Source organism: Colossoma macropomum, unplaced genomic scaffold (genome assembly GCF_904425465.1).
Source record: "Colossoma macropomum unplaced genomic scaffold, Colossoma_macropomum, whole genome shotgun sequence".
Lineage (NCBI taxonomy): Eukaryota > Metazoa > Chordata > Actinopteri > Characiformes > Serrasalmidae > Colossoma > Colossoma macropomum.
The window spans coordinates 22,241,026-22,268,492 of record NW_023494805.1 but is presented as its reverse complement, the minus strand read 5'-3'; the positions used below and the strand labels follow the sequence as shown (position 1 = coordinate 22,268,492).

Here is a 27,467-nt window from a genome sequence, read left to right as displayed (position 1 = left end):
TGCAGGTATTTGCGTTTGCAGTGAAGAGTGTGGTAAAAAATTTAAACACAAACCATTCTCATGATGTGTGTGTGTGTGTGTGTGTGTGTGTATCATATGCATCCAATCTTGAATACATACAGTCAGACTGTGTTTTGCCAGCAGTGACAAAGAAAGATTCTGGGAGTACACAAATTATCTTGATGGAAAAATAGGCAACAGTGAGTGGGTGCTATAAACAAAAGAAAGAAGCGCAATAAAACAAAGCAAATTGAAGAGGCAGCTGTGACAACCAGTACTGAGGGATAAATTATTAACCAGTACTGTGCAAAAGTCAAAGACCACCCTTCGTTTATTTCATTTCCTATGAAAACTTTTATTAAGTATATGTTATTCTTTTTTCAGGAGATAATTCCAAGGAGATTATATATTACACTTGCATAAGTAAGGGGAAAGTCAAAGGAAAATAAATTAAAAAAAAAAAAATCTAAGAGATTTCCAAATGGGGCTCCAAACAATCAGCCAAGTACTGGTAGACCACCAAAACTGTCATCATCAGATAAACAGTACTTAAAGCTTTCATCTTCAAGAGAGGGGAAAATCAAGCTCCACTTTTGCTTCAGATCTAAATGTAAGTACATGCTGCTGAAAAAAAATAATTTAAATGAAGGGTGGTCTCTTCATTTAAATTACTTGTATTTAATGGGTGGTCTCAGACTTCTGCACAGTACTGTATATGTTATGTTAAAGTTCAAAAAAAGCACTTTGTGTAGTAGTTGTTGTTGTTGTGGTGGTGGTGGTGATGCTGATGTGTGTAAGGAGTCTGATACTTGGCCAAACCTATCAGGAATACGTCCATGGCTCATGCCCCTGGCTGACATATAAGCACCAAATGGGCAAAGTGTTGACCTCAAAGCAGAACCTGCGGGTGCTCTCAGCAGGGGGACAGAGTGAGTACAGCCATTTGGAGTTCTAACATGAGCTGTTTGGCGAAGGCTCCTCTGAAGCCAAGCTCAATAGCATCCCCCCTCTATGAGTTTATGGGCCACAGGGGATGTGTCGGCTCTTTCAGATCTAAAAGAGATGGCAAGAGGAGAGACAGATGAGCGCAAGGGGGGAGAGAAGAGACCGACAAGTTCAAGGAGAACAGTGTCAGGAAGTTTCCAGAAAAGCACTTTGAGGGGCTGGCAGGACCCCCTCCTGCTGTGCCAAGAAATGGCAAAAACAAAGGAGCTCCAACTCCTGCCAAAACAATGGACATTCCAGGCATTCTTAAGCCTGCCCCCCCCCCCTCCCCCTCTCTCTCTGTGTCTGTCTCTCTCTCTCTCTCTCCTTCCTCTGTCACTCTCTCTCTCTCTCTGTCTCTTTCTCTCTTTCTGTTTCTCTCTCTCTCTCTGTCACTCTCTTTCTTTCTCTCTCTCCCTCTCTGTGTCTGTGTCTGTCTTTCTTTCTCTGTCTCTCTCTCTCTCTCATCTGTTTTTCATGTAGCACTGTGAGTGTGATGTGTTTGCTGGTTTTGTTGATATGCATATTACACATCTATTGCAGCTGTTTATTGTCTTTATATTATTTGTGTTGAGTTCATGTGTGTATAGTAAGACTTGTATATCTGGTGAAAAATGTCACATATCATCGCTCTCCCAAAAAACAACACAAATAGTTTAAATTACTTAGAACAAAATCTCAAAATTTCTAACATTAATAGTTAAGAATATTTGTCTTCTACTGTAACGTTACTGTTTTAGGGTGCATGTATTTTTTGGACAGCAAGAGTGTGGAAATGGGCATGTGTGTATGTTTATCTGTGTGTGTGTGTGTGTGTGTGTGTGTGGTAAGAATTCAGAGTGAAGACACTCAGTCCAGTGTAAAACATGCATAGTCATCAGTGCAGACGGCCTCTCTGTGTGGGGTCTACGGCTGGCTGCCATTGGGATTCCATTACTGTCTGACCACACAAATCAACGTGGCTGCTTTTTATTAGCACTGCCATCAATCGTGGGAGGCTACTTCTCCACTTCTCTCCTCACTGCTACAGTTCACTGATAGAGATTTACCGGACCGGACTCCACACATGCACACAAGATGTGGGCTGCATTGTCATGAAGAGGATGTGCAGGATCAGAGATGGATGGGTCAGTTATATGGATTTCACTGCAGATGGTCAGTGGACTGCAGAGATGAGCTGCAGGATCTGTGTGTAGAATGAAGCCAAGTTGGCCTTAGATTAGGAAGCACAGGCGTTTTTTTAAATGTTTATTGCACTTTTTTGGATCTGAATCTGATTCATTAATAGTAAAACTATCTGAATATTACTACCTGAATCTGATTCAATGACTAACTGAATAGTACTATGTGAATCTGTATTAAACAGTGTTATTGCGATCTTACTACGTAATTGCAATTAATTGAGCTGAGTGCAGTCATTTAAGCTGATCATTTTTCCAAATTTATTAGCTTTCACAATTTTATGTTTTCATCACAACAAACAGAATGTGAAATGGATGTTTTATCCACTGGGTTGAGCGAAATACATGCAGAAAAAAGGAAATGGAAATAAAAGCAGAAATGCACTTACTGCGATACATTGTTGCTCTTAAGGAAACAACAGAAGTTCTACATTGTGACTGGTGCTACAACGTTTAAATGCAGTGGTGTGTATTGTTTGTTTATTTGAGCTCGAGTTGTGTCTGTCGTCACATGGGAGCGACTAAGAATATACAGATAGGAAGCAGCATAGCTAATCTGTCAGTTTGCCCACCTCAGGCTTGTACTTCAGTAATTGCACACAATTAACAAAAAAAGACAATTCAAACATTAATTGCAATCATTTCCACAGCAATTAATCATCAGCCAACATTATTATCATGGTAGGCCTAGTCCTATTCACATCTGTTTAATAAATAGTAGAAATATTTCTTCTATCTTAATAGCACTACCCAAATCTGAATTACTAGTACTACTACTATCTGAATCTGTTGAATGTGTGCTACTGTTGCTGTCTGACTAGTACCATCTGAATCTGTTTAATGAAGTGCAATTTTGATGGCTTTAATTTGGTGCTGTTGCGCTCTTTAGTGTGGCAGACAGGCACCTGGAGCCATGACTCAACACTTCATTTAGTTTGCATGAGGAAGTCCAGACAGAATTGAAGCAGGGAGCGGTTGAGTATCGCTGATAAGCTGTTTGTGTAGAAGCGTTCTAAAATACATTCTTCTTCTACTAGAAGAGAGAGAAAAAGAGCAGGCAAAACCCAAAACAACAAACAGGCCATTGTGCTGAGGAGGCCAGTTGTGGACGGCTCTCTTCCTGAGAGACTGGCGTTGGGCCTGTGGCAGTAATGCTCCGAGCGCTGGTGATTATATGGAATGCGGGCAGTGTGTTTTCGGGAAGTGGGTGACTAGAGAGCAAACAATGGTGGTTGGAGACTGCACACGAGAGTGAGGGAATAAGGAATGTGTGTGTGTGTGTGTGTTTAACGGCCAACATGTTACAGGTCAAAAGTCAATATAATTGGGGACAAGTAGTTCATCCTGACAAATGGCGCTTACCTTACAGGGGAATTCCACCATTTCTGCACAATTCGTCTTAAGGTCTTAGTCTTAAGACCTCTAAAATTAGTCTTAAGGTCAAAATAAGATTTTTTTGCAAATACATATTAGAAGGAATTGTGGAATTTAAGAATTATGTCTTATCTTAGAGCATCTTATTCTTATTTAGCAAATCCTAAACTTCTCAATCAAGGTCGATAATTATGTCTTTTACTAAGCGACCAATCATTTGCACACAGCTGAAATGTAAACACAATCAGAATAATGTAAATCAGCGTAAAACGAAATAAACTGGAAGTTTTTTAAGAATATTGTGACTGTGACTGGAGTTAGGATAAATTAATAAACTTAGGACCTGTTACTCTGTAATAGCTTCTGTCCTAAATACCATCCTAACTGAAGCTGTGGTGACTAAACAGATGAGATGAGATTTCAGAGTTAGTTTCTGTAATTGCAGCCCCTGGAGTCCTGATATCTACAACACAAATAAAGCCATTTTGTTTACAATCTGTTATTACCAAAGATTCCACATGTGTTATATTGTTGAGGTTATATTTTCACAATGTTGATTATGGTAAAATGGTGATAAACCTGGAAAAAAAATCTTTAAGGACTTATTTTGCTTTACGGCACCCTGACTGTATCTTCCTGCCATGTATCTGCATTTTAGGCCAAAATCTTATCACAAAGCTACGTAAGACAATATCTCAGGCATCAGGCAGCATATTTGTAACATTTCCATTAAACAGCTTTCTGTGATGTATCTTTAAGAGGCAGAATAGTCCTCAAATTCTTTTTTGCTATCACCACCACTGTGAACAATTCTGACTTGGTTTTCTTTAGAATGGACATTTCACATCAAATCACGTTGAATGACTTTGTGTATGTCTAAATCATTTGGGTATGCAGAAATTTTGAAAAACTGGTGAAATTCCCCTTTAAGATAATGAAATTCCTAGGATGGCTTTGTGTACATTGTACACCACACACTCTGTCTTAGACATTTCCATGTAAACAAACACACGGATTCCTCAGTGTTTGGTCAGTCTGACCTCAGACTATTATGATAATGTTATTGCATTTCTGTGTTTGCTTTCTCATTTTGGAAGTGTTTCATTGTTTTAATATTTGACTAATGACATTGCCAGCTGAACCAGTGGCTTTGGAGTGTTATGAGGAATGGAGAAATCTAAATGAAATTCCACTGGCAAAGGCTATAGAAAGACTAATAGAGTCTAGACTAAATGGCTGAGTAAGTATAAATGCTTTTTTCAAATGGTCTGAACATGATCTCTGTTACATTCATTACTTAGATATAAGGCTGCATAGGCTGCAAGAAAAAAGACATTTTACGATTAAATTTCTATGATACGCTTTGCTTTGTATAAAAATACCTTGATGTAACAATGTTATTGACTGGCCTGTATTATTTTCATCAAAGGTATTTTGCATTGGTGAATCACATGAATCACTTGCTTCTAAAACTCATCTGGAACATCTCATTATCAGGATCAGGTCAGGATGCTCCAACATGCAGCTCTTTATGATTAATCAGCGGCCTAATGTATATTTAAGCCTTTTGCAATATCAGTATTGCAAAAGACTATATTGCGAAAACAATTAACAAACGATATGTTGTGCAGACCTAGCAAATCATCCAGAGCTGCTTGTTGTTCTTGCTTGTAGACATGAGCTTCAACTCATTACCTTGATTATCACATCCATCATGGCTTGAATTAGAGCAGGAAGAACACTAATCTGGAAAAGGCTGCAGGTCCTAGACAGGCACAGAGAGTGGGAACTATAGGGAACCTTATAGAGCTATAGATGCTGAGCTACTGTGAGCTACAGATGCAGGATAAGATAAGACATAAATGAAATAAATGATGATGTTCCAATAAAGAACCATAATTTTAAATGTTCTTAATGGACAGAGTACACCAACAACTGACCAACAACAAATCCTAATGTTTGTTTGGTGTGCCTTACCTGTTTCTGACTGCTGGGAGACTCTAGAATGTTCTCCCCTTTTCACTCTGTTCTAGAATGTTCTCCCTCCATCACACTCTTTTAAACTCTTCTTCCCCCATTCACATTTCCAGTTTTACTTCCCTTTTATGCTGTTCTAGAATGTTTTACCTCATTCACAGTGCTGTACACTCTTAAAAAAAAAAGAAAGATGGTTCTTTAAGGGTTCTTTAGTAAAGACAACAGTTCTGTATGATGAAGTGGTCCTTCAGATTGATGGAGAATGTGTTACATATGGTTCTGTGCAGAACCTGTGCAGGGTTCTTCTGTTGTTAGCAGCTTGACATTATAACAACAGCAGAACCTTTTTTTTAGTGCTAGAACTATTTTCAAAAGGGTTAAATATAGAGCCATATACAACACAACATCCATTTCATTATACAGAGTACCATTTAAGCATGCAAATGATTTTCTGGGTTCATGGTTCTACACAGAACCATTGTATTTCCTAAAGAACCCTTGAAGAACCAATTTTTTTAGGAGTGTAGAATATTCTGTTCCATTAAGTCCACAGATTTACATTTTTTTCCCATTCATACTATTGTAGAACTTTTCCCCCTATTCACACTGTTCTAGAATGTTCTCTTTCAGCACTGTTCTAGAACGCTCTCCCTTAACCCCTTTAAAATCAAATTCCAGACTTATTACACACCACTGCCTGGCCCACATTACAGGATAATCAGGTCGATTCTGAGGCTGATTTGCTCCTCCTCACAATCGCAAAAGGTCTCCAGATATCAGGGTGAATTTAAACGATAATCTTCCCAGATTATCCTGTAGTGTGGGGTGTCTATAATTCATTCTTTGCTCCTCCAATCTACTCCCAGTCCAGTCGGGGCCCCGATTGTGAATCGTAAATATTAAACATGTTGTAAGACTCAGTGTCCTGTAGTCTGGGGTGGACTGCGATTCTCTAGTGTGAAACGTGATGTTGATGTCATGCCTGAAAGAACATCAACCAATGAGAGCTGAGCTGAAATACACTTGTCAGTGTGTACGGAAGAAGTTGCAAGCATGGCGGTCAAATCGAGAACTGTTCACCTCGTGTGTGAATGTATGTGTGTGTATGTATGTATGTATGTATGTATTCACCTCAAGCTCACCGCAACCTCAAGTTGCAGTATGTATAAGCCCTGTTGACCTCTTCTTGTCAGCCATGGCTTCATCCACAATTTTTTACTTCCACTTGGCTTTTTCTATACAGAAAGCACATACCACCAGCAAAGCAGTAGACCACTGAAGCCGTTTTATCATTCTGTAGTCAGCGCTGTGCTCTTATGCCCATATAAGGAATTTCTGTATGAGAAGAATGAATGGAGTTTTTCAAAAACCTCTGTCATGTTCTGTGGTAGTCAAAAATGTTCCAAAGCTGATATGTTTTCTCTGAATTACAAGATCGTTAAAGAGTCAAAGAGGTCCACCTTAACTGGTGAGGCGTTGCAATAATAACTGCTGCGCCATTTAAGGTGGAACAGGAAAATTCAAACAAGAAGTTGGCGAAAAAGTAGCTTACCGGCTTCATTATGAGGTGAAAGGCATAAAAAGGAACAAGGAGGTTGCTCTGTGTCTGCTTGGCAGGTGGGTAACATTATCTTCTTTTTGCTCTTTCACAGAATCCACTGGTCAGTATTTTTTTTGTCCCATTTGCTAATGTATTTGACAGCTAATCACAACTGCTGCACTATTCCAAGGTAGAATGAAAAAATTCGAAAAAGAAGCTGACGTCAGCCTCGTAGTTTTTATTTTTGATAAGGAGACTTAGGTTCACAAAATATCCTACCTACAAGTTTTATGTACAGAGCTACCTATAAAGATGTGCTACAGTAGGACATTTTGATAAGTTAGCACAACTTGCCAGAACATCATAGCCCACTTTACTTTCGTGTAGCATAGTGATGTAAAATTCATGCGCGTATATTCATATTTCAACACTTTAACAACCTCTTAATTCGGAGGATCTGGTGATATTAGGGAGAAAAAAGGTATATAGGACTAAACATATCAGGTTCTGAACATTATTTACCGCAGGGCATAATAGAGGTCATTTTTAGAAAATCCCTTTCATTCTGGGCATAGAGAAATCGAGCTTAGACCCGGAGTTCCTGATATTCCACTACGTGGAATGATGCATGACTTCAGTGGTCTGAAGCCTCGCTAACAGCCGCTGTGTTTGTTTAGATCTAAAGTCATAGAAGTTTGTGGGAAACTTCTATGAGGCTTTGAGGATCGGAACCATTAGTCAGGACTTCTGTTCATGTGCACAGTCTGAAAGTGTGTTTCATTCAGGGCAGATTATATAGTGTGGGGCATTTGATGATTAACAATGATGAAGGACAGAAAAATTGGTGAAAAATATTATTATTTGTGGGGTAGAGCTGGGCGATATGGCTAAAAATGTTATCACGATAAACAAAATTCATATCGTTCGATATCGATACATACCGCGATAAATGTCAAATCATTATTTCTTTCAAGTTTGAAGGCTGATTTTGCTCCTGGGTGGTTAACTGCTGTTTTAAACTATCCTTTATGGTCGGAACACGACAAACACTCACCAAACAGTGGAACATTTCACAGATCTGTCATGGGAGAGTGGGAGAGAGTGTCTGGTGAGCTGTTTTTACCAGCTGGAAAAGCACGGCTATTTTGTAATAGTCATAATTTAAGAAAGAAAACAACAGAAACAGATCATTTTTAGCTGGTGACGAGCGCTCGGCTACCCCGTTACAAATGACATCACAGTATTCAGACACCAGCTAGCGACAACTGGATTTCTCTATACTATCGTAGTAGTTTAAGGGGTGAACCGCAAAATATCAACACCAGACAAACGGAGTCCTCCTTTTAGGTATGTTTAAACTGAAAGCGGTGCTTTTGTGTCGTGTTTGATCTACAGTATCATCAGTTCTCCGTGTTGTGCAGTGACGGAGCGCTGCTTCAAGTTAGCCAGCTGCTAAAACAGCTAGCCTGGAAAGATAACGCTCTCCTGCTCTCCAATGTCTCACAGCTTCCTCAGTTTACTTTCGTTTAAATCAGAGCTGTAATTTACATGAACTCACTTCTTTCTTTCACTTTCGTTGCTCGAGAATGCACTAATACTAAAATATGACTGTCCGAGCGCTGTAACAGCGCTTTAGTTGTGAGGATTGTGATTTAACGCTGCTAAAGCTGTTAGGATGTTAGGAAAGAGGTGAGTTCGCTGTAGGACAGTACAGTTACACCACTGACCTCGTCACTCAGACTCGGTCACAGGAGAACAGATCGCCGGTCGCTCGACTCAGACAGGGAATGTGTAACTCCGTGTTTCAGCCGTTGCTAAAGACTTATCTTACTCGTGGCCCCCTCCCTCTCTAATCATGTCGAAAAACTCGGAAGTGCGCCCTCTCCTGGCGACAGCAGGGTAGTGTCGCTTTCCTTGCAGTAGAAAACGCCACCAAGGCTTTCGCTGAACGTGGGAGTGTGAGAATGGTGTATTATATTGAACATTTATCGAACATGTCGTATCGCTATATCGAGGAAAAGTTATATCACGATAATTATCGTTATCGTTTTATCGCCCAGTCCTATTGTGGGGTCTCTGAGTTTCAACACTGGTTAGTCCTGCAGTGTGGGCCAGGCCTAAGGCTTCTTATTCAGTAACTACTTGGACTACAGTGCAGACTGGCTGAGGTATTCTTAGGTCATCGAAGTGTGTATATTTTGGCTATTTAAGGGGTTGACTGCTGACAGAAGAATCTTGGTATTTTGGTGTTTTTGGTTTGGCATGCTCCAGCCTTTAGGGAAACAGAAGATGTTCTTTTATGGCATCGTTCCAAAGAACTGTTTTGACACCTTTATTTTTAAGAGGGCATGTGATCCGTGGATTAATGATTCATCCAAAAAGACTCTGATTAATCATGGCATGGTCTTGCAACAGCCACTAACCAGACAGCAAGGACTGTGAAGTATTTTAGTCATCCTGTGTGTGTGTGCACTACTCTGACTAACCTGTCTATCATAACAACCAAACATCTAAGTAGTCAATTATATCCTCTCTTGTTTTATCTTTTCTTCTGCATTCATTCAGAACCTTTGCTCACACGACCCGTTCAGAGCCATTTAGTGTGTTATTATGGTAGTAGCTCTTGCTAAAAAAGCTTAGGCCACCATCTGAGACACCTGTGTAAACCCATCATTAGTTAGAGAGAGCTGGATATCCATTATCATTTCTCCCATGCGCTTTATTTCCGACTTTTCTCTTTCATCCGTGCACTCTCTCGGTTGTGGATTGACCCCGTTCTGGCTTCCCTCAGCCCCTCTGATGGGGGAGCTGTTTATGAAGGCCAGCTGAAAAGAGTTAAGCTTCTCTTTTGCTCTCCAACATGCTGATTGAACAGCAGAGCTCACAGCTCTCACATTGTTGTGCTATCAGCACTGAGGAAAAGGCCAAGAAAACTTTAACCTGGCAGCGTGCCACAAAAACAGTGCAGCCCTACTCTCTCTCCCCCTCTATCTCTCTCTCTTATGCTCACTCACTCACTCCCTCTCCCCCAAAGAGATCTGTCTGTCGCTTTCTCTCTCTTTCTTTTTCTCTCTTGCTCTCTCACTTTCTCTCTCTCTCTCTCTCTCTCTCTCTCTCTCTCTCTCTCTCTCTCTCTTTCACTCCTTTTCTGTCTGTCTGTCTCTCTCTCTCTGTCTTGCCATCTCTCTTTCTCTCTTCTTTTGCTCGCTCATTCCTTTTCTCTGAAGAAAGATGTCTCTTGCTCTTTTCCTTTCTTTTTCTCTCTCGCTCTCTGTTCCTCTCCCCTTCTTCCTTGCATGCGCTCTCTCTCACTCCTTCTCTCTCACTGTTTCTCACTGTTTCTTTTTCTCTGTCAGTTTTTTCTTTCCGTTTCTCACTCTTTCTCTCTGTCTGTCTCACTCTGTCTTGCCATATCTTTCTTTTTCTCTTTTTTGCTTGCTTTCTCTTTCTCTCTCTCTCCCTCTCTCACTCGCTCTTTCATTCTCTCTCCCTATCCCCTTCCATTTTTACTTGCTCTCTCTCTCTCTCTCTCTCTTTCTCTTTGTCTCTCCCTCTCTCTCTGTCTCTTTCTTTCTTTCTCTCCCCCCTCTCTCCCTCTCTCTCACTTGCTCTTTAATTCTCTGCCTCTCCCCTTCCATTTTTGCTCTCTCTCTCTCTCTCTCTCTCTCTCTCTCTCTCTCTCTCTCTCCCTCTTTCTCCCTCTCTCTCCCCTTCTTTCTCCTCTAGCCAAAGCTGACAGCTCTCCCTGAGAGACAGGAAGTGGTCCTCACATTTTTCCCCTCATTCAAACAATAATAGGAGAGTACCCTGGGTATTATTTTAGCAGCGGCTAGCTTCTTTATCTGCTCTGAACATAGTTTCCTCTCCGTCTGAGAACCACTTCCTCTCGCTAATGTCATTAGAGAGAGAGAGAGTGGGAGGTTTGTGTGTGTGTGTGTGGTTTGTGTGTGTGTGTTTGAGGGTGAGTGAAGACTGCCTTGTCTTTGGCTCTAACTAGAAATGTAGAGGGAGGGTGGGGGGGGAATAGGGAAGTGCTTTGCTGTAAGTGTGTGTGTGTGTGTGTGTGTGTGTGTGTGTGTGGAGGGGGGTATATTCGTGTGTTCATTTTTCCTGGACTAGAAATCTGTTCAGAGCCTCAGGCTGCCTCATTACTGCTAAATAACCACAAGCCTTCACTCATATGACCGCCAGAGCTGTTAGGGTCCTGATAAGGGCTGACCGCTGACACCGTAAACAGACCTCACTGTAGTTTATTCTCTGAGTTCTGTTGAGGACTACTACGTTTGTACCTGGACTTTATGCTGGACTTGGTCAGAGAGGAGTATTTGAAGATTTTTCTGCTTTTATTTCTTGTGAGCCTGTTCCGTTCCGTTGCATTGCGTTCTGTTCCATTACGTTCCGTGGGCACTCTGGCTTGGTAGAATCAGAGTAAGTAACTGTCATTGGTTTCATTGCCTTTCTTTATCTGTGTGTAGTTTTCTTCAGGAGCTCTCGTGGATGTTGAGAGATCTAGCTTCAGATTCGTATGTTTGTTGCTACGTTTTCATTTTACACTTTACTGAAGGGCAGTGTTCATAAAGCTTCATAACACCTACTTTTCATGACCGCTGACTTTCATCTATAGTGACATTCTGACAATACTTGCTGAGGTGGAATGACTTTAAACTTGGCAAAAGCAGACTTTGACAACTGATTCCTGTCAGAATAAGCCTTTGTAAACATTTACATAGGTTTATGTCATTTGTCATGAAAGTCTTATGTAGGTGTCATGTAGCGTAATGAATGCTACGTGAAGTGCTGCTGACAGTTCGTATGTGGTTTGTTTTCATGTTGCGTATCTGTGTAAGTTTGCTTGTCTGTGGTCTGTGATTGTTTCTATGTGAACTGAGCTTTATTGAAATACAGGCTTATAAACAGAAGCTAGCCGTGTCTTGTGAAGTTTATTTCCTGAACGCTACTTGACTTTGTAAGATACGGTTAGTTAAATCGCTGATTCCATTTTATGCTTGGGACTTTCTTGGGACAACAGACCTCCTCAGCCTCTGTAAGAGGACCTTGGGTAGCATTTTGTTTCTTGTAGCTCCATTTTTGTTGTTTTTTTTTATTATTTTTAACAGAATTTGAAAGTGCCAATGGTCCTTTTTAGGATGTTAAAATGTAAAGCTCAGTGAGACACTAGACATGCTCCAAAATTACTTTGAAACAATCTTCTTATATTCAAAGTTTAGAGAGCTTTTTTCCTTTCTTACTTTCTTTCTCAAGCCATAAGAGATGGCTACGATTAAAAAATGTCTGAGTTAATCCAGTAGAGTGACAGTTTTGGAATTGTTTGCTTTGACACTGAGCTTTTATTATAAGTACTGTAAACAAGAACCTTTTTGGCTTTGCATGTTGTGCCTGCAAAGTGCTATTCTAAGTGTGTTCTTTTCCAAAATTTCCCATTTGGTGAATTTTGTTTCCTGGCCAAGTCTTCCTTGGGGAACACCATTATTATTATTAGCGGAATAATAAGCCATTCAGGACAACCGTTCCCCTGGGAAGCATATCGTCATCCGGAATGTTTGGGAATATTGTCTTTTCTGTCAGTGGGGGTAATGGGATGTACCTGGAGTCTTGGCCTTGTTCCATGAAAACTGTAGATTAATGAAAGGAATTTAAAGATTTTCTGTAGGTTTCTCACAAGGGCTTATAAAAGAATTGCTAATGCTAAGCTAGCTTGTGGTTTGCTGATATGTTTTGGGTTTTTTTTTTCAGATTTCTATCAGTGGTGGATGATGTGCAAGCAAGAACTGTTTTCATTGTTAAACACTAAAAAATAATTTAATGCTTATTCATCAGTATAGGCATTGAAGTGGGTTTTGAAGAATACTGAGTCAGTGTCACTCATCTTAGATGTATAACACGGTGGGATTACTGCATTTTTCCACTTAATGATGGTATACACAACTAGGGGTGGGCAATATGGGGAAGGTATAATATCACAATACTTCAGGACTTTTTCATATAATGCAATATGCTGTATGATATTTGTTTTTTCTGAAGTTTGATAAGAAAAAAAAAGTGGTTGATGCAGAAGAAAGGATGACATCGACAATATACTCAGAAAACCATAGCGTGATATAATGTGACATAATTTATCACAATATTCGTAAATATATTGCCCACCCTGTACACTACCAGCCAGAATCGCACCCTGTGTGTTGTGCAAAATCCAGGTGTCACTGCCGACCTCGTATCAGCTGAGTTCAAGACAACTTGCTCAGTCGTCCATCAGTTCATTTGCTCATTAAGACTAAAGAGCAGCCTGAGTGACAGAAACAGTCATGTACCATCAGTCTCATTTGTTATGGTTTCTGATGATGTATGCATGTGTCTGTTTTCTCCTGGCAGACGTACTGTGCCCCTGATCCGCCCTCACTCCTGGCACCTGGCGAAGGTGTCGGAGCCACCCTCTGTGCCTGGCCCAGCAGGCAGTCCGGACGGCCCCCCGGCCATGCAGCTCCACCCCCCAACCTTCAGTGTACCGTGGCACTCGGGGGGTGAAAACAGGTGGGAAACCATACGCATGCCCTCCTCAGCCCTCACTCACAGCCCTAAAAACCCAAATACCTTTGATATTACTGTAAAATGGAGTCTTTTAACATAGATTGCTGGAGTGTGATTGCTTGTTAATAGATATAGCTGGCCCTGCTTTGTTTGTGTGAGAGAGAATGATACTGCATTTTCGGCCTGGGGGATTTTTTTGTAAAGGAACACAATCAGCAGGAAGCCAGTGATCTCAGGTCTTATGTCAACACATGCCTCGCCGGATGCCACTGCTATTTTTAGACTTTTGATTCATGCATTCTTCAAAGATTGACCAAAAGCAGAATTATGAGAACATTCACAATAAATCTACAATTAAAAAAACACCACAGAAAGTACTATAATCTTAAATCTTAGAGGATTTCTGAATAAACCAATTCAAACCATTCAAACAAACCATATTTAACAAACCATATTACTAGTACATTCCAGGTTTCCACAGTCTTTTTCTTTAAAAAAAAAAAAAAAAACCTTAATGAGGATAGGCACTGTTCCCTGTTCCCTTAGGTGATTGTAGATTTGCATTCTTGCTGATGGTTTGCGCCATAATGCCAAGTGTGTCTGGGCCATTGCATTTTGATATTTATCACTAATCTCATTGTGATTATCTGTAATGAGTGTAAAGGAGTTTATGTAAGACTAGGTCAAAATCATTCTAAATTCCCATACTTCTCTAACTTTGACCTTCTCCAAGTCACTTATGCTGGTGGAACAATTAAAATATATCTGATGTGAAAAAATGCATATGAGGATAGAGATGGTAAATACTTTCACTGGCTGGAATTCATTTCATAGTCACTTTTAGAACATTTGATTTATGTTCCTATTGACTTAAATATTTATTGCTATCCTATTGTGATCTAATATGTTTTTGAAGAAAACTTGCTTTAAAGCAAAGTTACAGCAGCATTGATTGGACCACAGATCAAACAATAATGGGCCACTCTGGGTGCTGTGAATGTTGTCACATATTCTGTGTTGTCTAGTGGTGATAGGATAGGGATAAAGTTGGGAAAGATGTGCGACTTCCCTAGTGAAAACCTAATTTCCTTTTTCCTGGTATTGCCTCTGGTGCAGTAAGAAAAAAGCTATACATGGAAAACAGAAACACTCTATTATATTCCATACACTGTAAATTTGACATTTCAAAAAAATCCAAAATAGTTGATCGTTGATTAATGCACTTTCTGTTGTCTCATGTCATTCTTTCTTGTTTTTTATCACACCCTCTTTTCCCTTCCCTCTCTCCTCTCCCTGACTCCCCGTTGCTCGCTTTTCTCTCCCTTTTTCCTTTCTCTATCTTTCTGTTCCTCTGCAGTGAGCTGTCCATGCAGTTGGGCCACCTCTCCAGGCACTACAGCACAGACCGCAGCAGCTCACTGGGGAGTATGGAAAGTCTGGAGAACCCTTCTAGTCAGGGTTACTACGAAAGCCAACTCTCCCCCATCGATCCTGCAATCTTCAACAATAAACGAGACTCTGCCTATAGCTCCTTCTCTGCCAGCTCAAACACTTCTGACTACACGGTATCTCTGCGGCCTGAGGAGAACAGCTCCATGGACAGCCTTCTTCAGGGCTTGGGCCCCTCCTGCAGGTTTACAGAGAGCCATCCAAACTCCACAGCCAGTGGCCGTGGAGAACTGCATTGTGAGGAGGCAAGCCTTGAGTCTAGGTCTCTGCCTCATAGGCCAGAGGCTAAGGTACGGCCATCATCTTACAGCTGTGAAGAAGAAAAGTGTGGACCTCCCCAGCCTCCCATGAGGAAGGATAGTTTCAGGGCCACCAGAGGCCGACCAGGGGTGACAGACAAACGTTGTGTATCTGCTCCCGTTGGTATTCCAAATATGACATGTTGCATGATTGAGAGCCCACCTCACATTCAGGAGGGACTGAATGGGAGTGGGTGTCTGAATAATGCACAAGAAAATGGCCAGAACTTGAAAGGAAATAGCACAGAACCTTACTACACATTAAGTTCTCAAAGAGAACTATGTTTAGATAGCCAAGATGGATTAACGGAGGAGTTTAAAAAGAGCAGTCACCTCCAGCATCTAAAGAGGCATTCATCTAGGCCCAGTCCTCAACCAACAGAGAGCTCTGATACCCAACTCAACCACTTACACAACAGTCTCCCATCCAGGATGCACAGACATAGCGCCCCTGAAAAATTACTAGCCTCTCAGCTACGGATGATGGAAGTTTCCAGTGACAATAGTGAACATTCCATATCCCCTTCTAGCCAGTGGTCTCATTCTATGCATCCTAGGGTTGACCTGAGAGAAAACAGCCCAGATGTTACAACTCAGGGTAAATGGGAAGGCAGCAGATGCTCCACCCCTGGTTCACTGACTACATCAGAAGTGGAGGAACAAAGAGTGGAGGAAGAACCGTTCGATTCAGGCCAGAGCCTGTCTCCTATCCAGCATTCCTGGGGACGATCTGTCAGTGTTCCAGAAGAACCTTTAAGAAATGGATTCTCTGGGTCGGCATCCTCTATAGACTCCGAACTTCAGGAAAGGGATTTTGGGCCGATTAGTGCTGCAACCAGTATGGACACACTACTGGAAGAGGAGCAAGAAAGAGAGAAAGGAAGGGAAGATGAAGCTGAGGTTTCAAAGCCTCCTCAGAAGCGCCATTTTCGCTCATCTAAGTCTCGCCGTCGGAGTGAGCGGTTTGCCACAAATCTTCGTAATGAGATCCAGAGGAAAAAGGCTCAGTTGCAGAAGAGCAAAGGCCCAGGTGGGATCCTCTGTGGTGGGGATACAGTAGAGGAAGAGGATGGTGCAAACCTTGATATGGAAGGAGAATCCCGATCAGAGTCTGCAGGAATCCATCAACCCAGAGCCCAAACTCAGAGCCCAAACCACATTGGTTACCAGAATACTGCATTTGCTCCATCTCAGCCCAGAAAGACTGCTTCAAACCCAACATTTCAGCAAGATCCAGACAAATTCTGTGGAATAAATCCTGTGGAACATTCAAGAACCAGGACTGAGGAAATAGAAGTTTCACAGCATGAAATTCAGGGCATCTCATCAACCGAGGCAACAAGACCAGATTGTGTGCGTGTGGTCGAAGAGGTGGCACCAGCAGGTAAAGCCCGGCGTTGGCGCTGGACACCAGAAAACAAACTGCAGCCAGAAAAGGAGCCATCCGAGAAGAAAGGTAGTGAAGGAACACTGCAGTCATCTCGGAAGCTTGGAACAACAAGAGGAAGAGTGGGTTCTTCTAGTGGGCGCTCCAGTAAAGCAGAAGATTGTGACATCCCACCATTTGCAGACCGCAGGAAGTTCTTTGAGGAGACTATTCGGAACCTGAGCCAGTCTGTGACTAACTTGTCAAGCCTGACGAGCCGCCGCCAGAGGCCAGAGAAACAGGGGAGGAAAGATGATCCATCTTCTCCTGATCCCCATGAGTCAGTCCCTGACCTTGGGCGCAGGAGGTTCTCTTACCAGGGTGGAGTCCATGATGGAGCGTCCATGAATTCACTTGAGACTAGGAGACAGTTTGTCAGTGCACGGCGAGAGAGGGAGAGAGAGAGAGAGAAGATGGTGGAAAGGGAGAGGGAGAGGAGAGCAAGAGAGACTTAGGGAGCAAGAGAGACTTAGGGAGCAAGAGAGACTTAGGGAGCAAGAGAGGCTTCAAGAACAGGAGAGGATAGAGGCCTGGAAAAAAGAGCAGAACAGGGAACAAGAGAGGGAGAGAGAAAGAGCAAGGAAGGAGACAGAAAGAGAACAGAGTGTGCAACAGATGGAGAGAAAATGGGAGACAGACAGAGATCTCACGTATGCAGGTCATGACCTCAGCAATTCCATAATGCCACCATCGTTGCCTCACGGTGCCTATCTAAAACAGCCACTCCCACCTCAGAATCTAATCTCCACTAGTTCTCATCCAGACAATTCCCACAAGACTAGCCCTGATATTCAAAAGCCATGCTCAGCCTTCAGACCTGTAATGAGCCATCAGCATCAGTCTGACCACTACTGCCGACACCCTGAATACCAGGCCAGGAGCTGCACCCCAACAGAGGTGAGATTTTAGATTAAGAATAAATGATTTCAGGTTTAATAACTTGAATATTTTATATGCTTGTTATATTCTGAAGATATTGTTTTGTAAAACAGATGCAGGTACAGTGCAATTTTTTTTTTTTGCTATTTCATATAATTTACAGTAATAGTTTATACGACGGGGATTTAAATATTACAAACTATTCACCAAAATGTGTTTTTAGATGTTTTGTTCATTTATGTTTATGCATTTGGCAAACACTCTTTTCTAGAGCAACTTACAATTTAAATATGTTACAGAGATAGACAAACGTGGTGTTAGGAGTCCCAGGCGGGAGGTTGAACTCCAGTCTTCCACATAGGGGGCAGCAGTGTTACCTACTAGGCTATATCAAATGTAGTATTTCACGAATTCTGTGAACAAGACATTATTTAGTCAGGAAATAATAATAAAAAACTTTTAATTGGATTTGCACTTTTGAAATATGTTGAATTCTGGATATTAATTTTATTAAAACTTCATTCTTAATTCTAAATAGTTCTCTCAGTCATTTTAGATCTCCAGCATTCTGGACACATCTAAAATATCTTAAATTTTATTTACAGCTTCCAGTTGTCCCACTAATTATTCAAAACTGTGAAGTTGCATAGTACTGACATATTAGAATAATTTTATAAATATGTCTGCAACCAGATTATTATTATTATTATTATTATTATTATTATTATTATTGAAAACAGTGATTCCAGTCTTTTAAACAGTGATCCTGAACCTTTGAATGGTAGTGTGTACTATATTCTGTATATATTCTGATCTTTTGGAAAGTTTGGTCATCCACCTTAAATGCTGCTAAAGGCAGTTCTTGATGGACATATTGCTTGGTTATGACACCATATTGGAATATATGCATATGCATTTCAAGCATGCCGCACACCAGATGTATGTAGAAATCTTTGCAACGTGTAGTCTTGACAGTCTCTCCCCTGCACTTTACAGTCTAGTAATATCCTTGTATATAAGTTTGCAGTTATTGCATAGAAGAAGTCCACAAGTCTGGGTCTGGAAGAAAGTAGACTAGCTGGATTTATGAAGCCCAGTAGGCCTAAAGAAAGTTGCTGGGCTCCTTGAACTGCTGGATCAGGGCCACTTGCTCTAGAACCTCAGCAGCCAGCCAACAATAACCTTGGACAAGACTTATGCTCTGTCTTGGTCCAGCTTGTATTGTAGAGGAACATACTTTAACCGGAGGTTCAAATGTCCGTTGTGTAACTAAATGTTAGAATGTATGGTCTGTTATAAATACATAAATCTAGTATGTCATCTAGGAGGTACATACCAATTCCTTGCAAGCATATAATGTGAAGTCACTGAAGCTATTTTAAAGTGAACCAAATAATGCTGAATTTGAAAGTTTTCGATTAAGATTAAAGTTAAGTTCACTTAGAGTTGGTTTCCCAGACAGAGATTAAGCTTTGTCCAGAACTACACAGCATTCTGAATGGAGTTTCTCCACTGAAAGGAATGTGGAGTCCAGAACTAGGCTAACTCCCTGTCCAGGAAACTGACCCTTTAAAACCGAAGAGGAGCGCAGTGAATAAACCATAATTCTTAAATGCAGTGAAACAGAGCAACATTTTTATCTTGAGAATGTATGTTGAAAAATGACTTGTTCTTGTTAGAAATGCTTCCAATTAACATACTTACTCCCATCAACTAAAATCCCTTGGAGTTAAAGTTGCAGCAATATTCCACATTTGAGTAGTGTTCAGATATCTCAGAAGTCTTTCTGCAGGGTACTACAAAGATAGAAACTGGACATTCATTTCAACTCTACAGAATAGTCCAATCCCCCTTTAATGTTACCAGATGTGCAGGACATACTAAAATGGTGCTTCCTCAGGATCCCATGAGGAAAAGGTTGGCTGTGTCACTGAATGTAAAATATTTCATAAACTGGCTCCAGTCTTACAGGAAGACTGAATATGTATGTTGTTTTATTATTCATTGCTTTCAGTTCATGACCTACATTCTGATCTCATAAAGATAAAATATTATGAAGTTTTTGTTTTCTCTGAACCAGAACATTCTATAGCTCTCAAACTGACCTTCATCCAAATAATCAGTTTTCTGGCTATGAATAATTTTAAGAAAAAAAAACATTCTTAGTTTTATTTTGTGTGGTACAAAACATAAACCATTCAAAATATTTTTCCCACCATGTGTAGGCATGACAGATACAGATACATGACCATAATTTCAAAATTGGAGTTGGATCTACTACTATATTTCAAAAACTTTGTTTGAATTTTGTTGAATGGTAATGTAACTGTAGCAGAAAGTTAAGAACTTTCATCATTACAACAAAGCTTCATATATGGCTATTTTTTGTGCCTCAGGCACCAAGGAAACTATAGCATCCAAACAGTTTTCCTGTTTCAGTTCCTGTTTTGAATCACTTGGCAACTGTCGTCCACAGGCCTATCCTGTGCGGGAGCTGGAGCAAACAAAACTCAACAGGAAGTTCAGCCTGACTGAGAGGTAAGGTCACTTCCCCTATATAGAGGAGTGTTTCACCGAAAAATCAAGTCTACACAGTTCTCCACCTCTTACCTCAAAGGTAGCTGATTGCATGAGACATGTTTGTTTCTTCCTACTTTATTCTTGCACTGGAGCTACAGGCTAATGCAGCTAAAAAGTACTGTAAGTCTATGGGGGTGATTTCACAATTGGGGTGCAATTTGTGTCCTACTGACGTTACATTTACAAACATGCATGTAAAGATAAAAGATGTTTTAAACATGGGTGTCCTTCACAACAATCTATGTGAATGTTTCACATAAATAACTATAACTTTAATTTAATTACTTTAAACATTAATAATACTTCTATAGCACTTAAAAAACAGTTTTTTTATTTTTATAACTTTACCTTGAAAAATAATCACTAAAATTCTTAATGTTATTTTTGCACTAATGTGTGAATCAATTTAACATCTCATACTTGAAACATCCTCTTCCTATGAGTCATTCATTAGAGGTTATGGAAAATGTATATTTTAGTTCCCAAACAATTACTCAACCCTGTTACTTAAACACGTTCACCCCTGTGAAATATCTGGAAGATTCCCCAAGTTACATGTTCACCAGGAAGTTGCAGCTGAACTTCCTGAAGGTCATGGGAACAAAAAGTTTAGCATTCTTTATTTTCAGTGATTTTGTAATATTGACTTGAAAGTAGTAAATCATTACAACACTATTAGCATGGATGCTAGTTGAAGAAATTGAGTGTGTTTGCTAAATCTGTGCAAAAAACTCAGTCCTGTTTCTTTCCATACTGTTACTCATGTAAGCCATTGTCAGCAAAGAAACCTTGTGAAAAATGAGTTCTTGTTCCTGAGATCCTGAGATGGGTTCACACATTTTTTAAATTGTTCAAATAATTCAATAGTTCAAAGAGTTTGAATTAGTTCAAACTGTGGTTTCACAGTTTAAATAAATAAATAACTGTATTCAGATCATCAGATATTTACAAGAATTATGTTATGATCTATTTCAACTCAAACAAAACTGTAATAAGCTCTATTTAAACCATAATAAGCTAAAGCTATATAAAACCATCATTTATAGCCAGGGTGTCCAATCCTGGTCCTGTAGATCTACCACCCTGCAGAATTTAACACATCTCATCTAGTTAATGAAGGCTTTAAGGGGCATCTGAATATTAGGTGTTGGATCTGAACTTTCCAGGGTTGTAGACCTCCAGGACCAGGATTAGCCACCCATGATGTACAGGGTACTTTCTTTTGGGAGGTGGCTGACCCAAACCCTAACCCCTAAATTTACACTTGTGAAAATACTTCATAATATTCAATATTTTTTCTTTTAAATTGAAGTTGAAATATTTAGATTTATCTATCATTTTATTTTTTTAAATAAAAAAAACAAATAAATACAAATACTGGCCCACAAAGAGTTTTAGTTCATAGACAGAGCCTTATTTTAGCCACAGCCCTGCATTTTAGAGCAGGAGGTGAGACTGCATCCCTGTCCCTCATGGCCACATGGTGAACAGTTAGATCCCTCTGTTTTTAAGTAAATGTCTGAAAATCATTGTGTAACATAAAAATGGTCACTGCCATTTTAACATTAATATTAACACATTAACATACACATTAGATGTAATTAAATAAAAAAACTCCACTGCAAAACTAAAGAAGTAAACCTCAGACACCCAACATGTTTTGGCCGCTAAACTATGTTTGAGGAGAAAAGGGGAAAATTTGTGCAAATTTGATTTTCAGTGAATCATGCCTTTGATTTCACTAGTGGGTGGTCTTTCCAAGTTTAACTTTTGTAATTGTTGATATGTTTTGTCATTTTTGATTATGGTGATCAAATTTCAAATTGTACAGTAATTTTCTTTAATTATATGTAGACGTAAGTCGCATTCCAAGAGAGGATATGTGCTGTTTCAAAAATTGCTGCATAAGCTCCAATAGCATGTATGAATCTTATTTTTCTTCTCTGTAGGGACTATGTTCAGAGTAGACGAGACTTCAGGCCAGGAGAGGTTACTGTGTGTCCGGGCTTTCAGGGCCAGTGGAACAGACCACGTGTTCGTCACAGTGATGATCAACCCTTCAAATCATCACTACTTAGAAACCGTGCCATGTCAGAAAATGACCTCCGGGTGGAGACCCTTTGCATTCAAAGCCACATATCAGCTAATGCTAACGCTAGCAGAATCAGAGAACTTGATGAGAACATCACATCTGTTGATGAAGCAAAGAAGAAGAAAGGCCCTCCTCCTCCTCGTCCACCGCCCCCAAAATGGGGTCAGTTCCACAAGAGACGGGCCTCTCATCACAATCTCTTCTCCTCCCCTCCTGCCTCCTCTCCACAGACACAAACGTATTCACCTCGCCCCCCTGTTGTCCCCGAAATGTCACGTCAGCGGTCCTATAGCCTTCCTCCAACGGATGGGGCAGAGAACTGTCAGCACTGCTACCACGAATGCCAAATTGCTCCACCTAGTCCTGCCTTGAATCGCAGAGCTTTCAAACCGGTGGCCCCGCCTCCAAAAGAACAAGACACACCCATGTCTCACCATTATGAAATGAACAGAGTGGTAGACACACCCCCACCCTCGACAGAGTCGAGCACAAGGTAAGGACAGCTAACAGACCACCTGTTCTGATATCATATGTAAAGGATAGGTATTGTGTCTGACCTCATATCTATAATTTCTGATTTCTATGTATTATCTCACTTAGCCTCATTAAACTGTTTTTCAGATTGTCTGACCAAAGCTGGGGTCTTCCTTCAAATCAGTTGAGACCAGCTGTGGTAAAGCCAGTCTTCCATAAGCATAGAGCAGAGTGGGATTTGACTGGCCCTCACAACTCCTCAACAACCAACAGCACTAGTAGGTCATCAGGACCTGCCCCTTCTTCGGAGAATGGCTCTTATCCTGGGGCTGTTCCTCCTGAGTCCTACTTCACAATGAACAACTACCAGCAGCACTTACACAGTCAGACACAAATGGCCTTCCCTGGCACAACCGTGAAGAACCCAGAACATTCTACCCAAACTCCACCTCCAAGCCAGGATCATGCCTTGCCTTTGGAAACAGACATAGATGAGTTCCACGAGAACGAGGGCACAGCAGTGGAGCAGCAGAGGCAAGAGGAAGGACGGATGGAGATGCAGTGCTTTGCCCAACCAGTGACGGTGCTGGAAACCGACATAGACACGCTTACTGACGAGGAGGCTCCTTTGGCAGGGATGAGGAGAGTGCAGAGAGCATCCGTGGTGGACTCATTGTTGGAAAAGGATTGTGGCAGAGCCAGGAAGGAGCTGATGGGAGAGCTCTTCCCTCACTGCACAGAAGCAGGGAGTGGAGGAGAAGGCTGGAGAGGAGGTTACCCAGTTAGTGGAGACACTCTAGAGAGGTAGATCAACTATTTTTCTCTGTTTTATTCTATTTCCAAGACTTGATTAGAACTAATCTCCATGATATCATAATTATTTTTAACTGCTTAACTACTTAATCCCTGCATACTTTTTGTGCTAGGTCCTCTAGACAGGCCTCCTCAGCATCACAAGGCCCAGCCTCCACCACCTACAGTGCAACCAACAACAAAACTCAGCTCCTTTATAAGATGAGGGACTTCTCAGAGATAAAGGAGGAGGATAAAGAGCTTAACTACAAGGTTTGGTCTAATTAGATTTCTTTAAGTCAGTGGTGTAGTCTAGTTTGAAGTAGAAGGTATTCTGTGATTCGCTGACCCAATCACAGTTAGCAAGACTAGCCTAGCTAACGCGTAAATGAAATGCTTAGCTAGCTATATAACTAGGCTACTTGCAGTCCATTAAAATGATCTCTTATGTATGATTGCAACTAGTGACTATACCCAAATCTAGTGCTTTTCTAGGGCTTATACAGTATATATCTGCCCCAAGTAGTAGCTTACCTGTGTTTTCAGTAAGGGTCTTCCACTGACTTTGAAAGATTTGAAATTTATGTTTCATTTTTCTATATGTTGGTGTTTGCAGAGGCAGTTAATGGAGAGCCTGCGTAAGAAGTTAGGTGTGTTACGGGAAGCCCAGAGAGGCCTGCAGGAGGACATCAGGGCCAACGCTCAGCTGGGAGAGGAGGTAGAAAGTCTGGTGCTGGCTGTCTGCAAGCCTAATGAGGTGGACAAGTTCCGCATGTTCATTGGTGACCTAGACAAGGTGACGAGTTTGCTACTGTCCCTTTCTGGCCGGCTGCTGAGAGTGGAGAGTGCCCTGGACTGCCTTGACCCAGAGTCAGGTCACACTGAGAGGGTGAGGAAAGGGGTGGCACTGTGGGGCACAAGTATACTGTTGTGATATGTTTTGTTATATTTCATCATATGGGGTGGAAAATTGGGATTATAGTTTTCTAGTGTCTAGTGCTACTTTCTTCTAGTCTCCTCTAGTTTCTTTCTGTTGTCAGTCAACCACTTCATTAGCTTTTTTTCATTAATCTGTCTGCACAGCACTTCTGTACTGATTCGATTCAGCATTTGATGCTGAAAAACATGGGTGTTACCCAGGAATATAGTGACTGGCCTACTATTAGGTTATTTTTAAAACTTTAAATTTCTTAAAATACTCAGTATTTCCTAAGGAGCGTAATTTTATAATGCATACAGCCTTAAATTCTACAGTTTAGTTAGGAGTAATGCAAATACTTCTAAAAGACTTTAAGGGGGAAAGATGTTAAAAGACCTTATGCATAGATATTTTTATTCATTCTGCATTTACCCTTTCAAAAGTATATGTATTGGTATCAGGATACTAGCACTGGCGTTGCTGGGTATGGATTGAAAAATTAAAAAACAAAACAAAACAAGACACACAGTGGCATTACCTGTCCCTGTTTACCTGATACCAACAGTCCCAACTTTTTTATAAGGGTTGTTTTTGGTTTCTCTGTGGTCCTCTAGCTCCCCCTGCTGGAGAAGAAGAAGCAGCTCCTGGCACAGCTGGCTGAGGCTCAGGAGTTGAAGGAACATGTGGACCGTCGAGAGCAGGCTGTGGGCAGGGTGCTGGGCCGCTGCCTGACCCCCGAACAGCTGCGTGACTACAGCCATTTTGTGAAGATGAAGGCGGCGCTGCTGGTGGAGCAGCGGCAGCTGGACGACAAGATCCGGCTGGGAGAGGAACACCTCCGTGGCTTGAGGGAGAGCCTGGGCCTGGGAGTGGGAATTGGCCTGGGATATGGGCATTAGAGCAACTGGAAGACGAGGGGAGGATATGTGTGCGCGCAGGCACGAGTGGCCGAGCATGATCGTTTCTGCGTGACCTAGTGAACACATAAGAGTATCTGAGAAAGACCATTATGTTGGGGAGTGGACCATGCATTGGATGTTGTAAAGAGCCTGCAATGCCTAGACTTGATGCTAAAATACTACAGAAACTCTTCAGTTGGTAGTTTAATGCTTTGTGCCTACATTTACCCATTCAGCAACATTTTCACTACAGCACTACTTGAAATTGTGCATTGAGAATTCACACTAGGCTAAAAATAACCTCAGAACATTACATCTAAGCCACATTACAGCTGTATGTGTGCCTCTCATCCATCTCAACAGAGGGATTCTCCATGCACTGCTATTTATTTATTTATATCTCAGCGAATATGAAGAAAGAATTCAGCGTGCTGTATTGGTTTCTCTTTACGAGGTGACTGGGGTGGGCTCCATCACCCGAAAAAGCAGACAGACACCTCTCCTATCAGCAAACTCAACACTAATACATAATCTTGCATCATTGCAGAATAGACATGCTACTTATTATCTGTTGGAGTTAAAGGTCTTTGATAGAGAAAGAATTGTATATCAGGGATAGAGTTACAGAATTACACGGTCTTCGTGACATCCATCTTTTACCTTTAATCCATTCAGCCAGGTTCAGAGAACATTTGCATTCGTTATTCTTTAAGTATTTATCTGGCAACGTATCTTGTCTATTGCAGAGCATAACACAAAAACATGCTTTTAGCTTTTCATTATAAAGTGCTTCACTGTATTTTCCATAACTCATTTCAGGCATTTTTTGCTGTTGCCAAAGATTTATTCAATGAACACAAGAACAAAAATATGGTGCTTATTCTTTTGAATCACATGCAGTCAGTTAGCCTGTCCAGATCTTGTTTCAGCTGTGTTTTGTTCATTTTAACTATTACATGTAGTTAAGTGAGTACTGGGGTCTCCTGCTTTCTGTTGTGTAATATTCTACACCACTTCAGACTGCAACTTCTGGGCAAACTGCTTCTTAATATCCTTCTCTTGTGGAGAAAGACTGGAGTTTTCTTCAGAGGAAAGGGGAATGCTGCTTTATTGAACATTTAATACCTTGAAAACCTTTGTTAAAAGAAATGTTAAAGAAATTTGTTATTTCTGTTTTTTATGTTTTTTTTGAGATTGAGTTCAGGATTTTTTGAAGGGCTTTCACAACTGACTTCTTTCTCACTGTGCCAAAAGAATGAAGGTGGAGTTGTTACAGCAAGAAACTGTCAAATATGCCCTGGAATATGTCCCGGAATATGTCCCTGTATATACAGCCTACTTTGTACTCTTTTTGTTGTATTATACTTTCGTAAATAACTCCAGACTGAAAATATAAGAAAATATTTGGTTGAGTAATGGTTTCCCCACTTTTTTTTTGCTATATTAAAAAGTCCAGTGTGGAATATGTACAATTGATGATAAAATATTAATATTTTAAGCTGTGTGTCTTGCTTCATTTATTATAAACCAAACACAGCACTGTGCAGAAGTCAGAGACCCCTTTATTTATTACAGTTCCAGTTGGCCATTAAGTACAAGTTTTCAGAATTAGGAAAAAAGGCTTATGTTTAACAGAAAAATACACAGAAGCCTCAAAAGCTCCATATAATTCCATTTTTTTCCATTTCTCGTGTGTCTATTATTTTCAAGAGACTTGTTTTCAGTTTTTCTAAGAAATCTGCAGGGATATTTTTCCATACTACAAAGTTCAGTCTTATATGTTGGGTGTATTTTTGGCTTCTCACAATCCAACTAATAACTAATTATAATTAAGACTCCAGTCCATAAAACACATCCGTTCAGACTCATAGTGCTGAGTTGTCTTCTCACAGTGAAAAAATGGACAGAAAGACCTGTGGATTTTTTCAGATCTGATGCAAAAGTGGAGCGTGATTTTCTCCTCTTTCAAAGATGAAAGCTTTAAGGATTGTTTATCTGATGGTGACAGTTTGGTGGGATACCAGATCCTGCATGTTTGTTAAAGAGATTTCTCTAT

General features: G+C 40.7%; 1 protein-coding gene across 1 annotated transcript in view; it reads left to right on the top strand.

Moving 5' to 3' along the window:
• Window positions 1-26,877, top strand: part of shroom4 (shroom family member 4) — a 70,732-nt gene extending 43,855 nt beyond the window's left edge. Inside the window, 9 exon segments of the mRNA XM_036596117.1 lie at window positions 13,447-13,605; window positions 14,960-17,225; window positions 17,227-17,673; window positions 20,132-20,193; window positions 22,185-22,820; window positions 22,949-23,605; window positions 23,728-23,866; window positions 24,210-24,482; window positions 25,127-26,877. Coding sequence (XP_036452010.1) covers window positions 13,447-13,605; window positions 14,960-17,225; window positions 17,227-17,673; window positions 20,132-20,193; window positions 22,185-22,820; window positions 22,949-23,605; window positions 23,728-23,866; window positions 24,210-24,482; window positions 25,127-25,411 — 4,924 coding nt within the window. The 3' untranslated portion in view covers window positions 25,412-26,877.
• The last annotated feature ends 590 nt before the right edge of the window (window positions 26,878-27,467 follow it).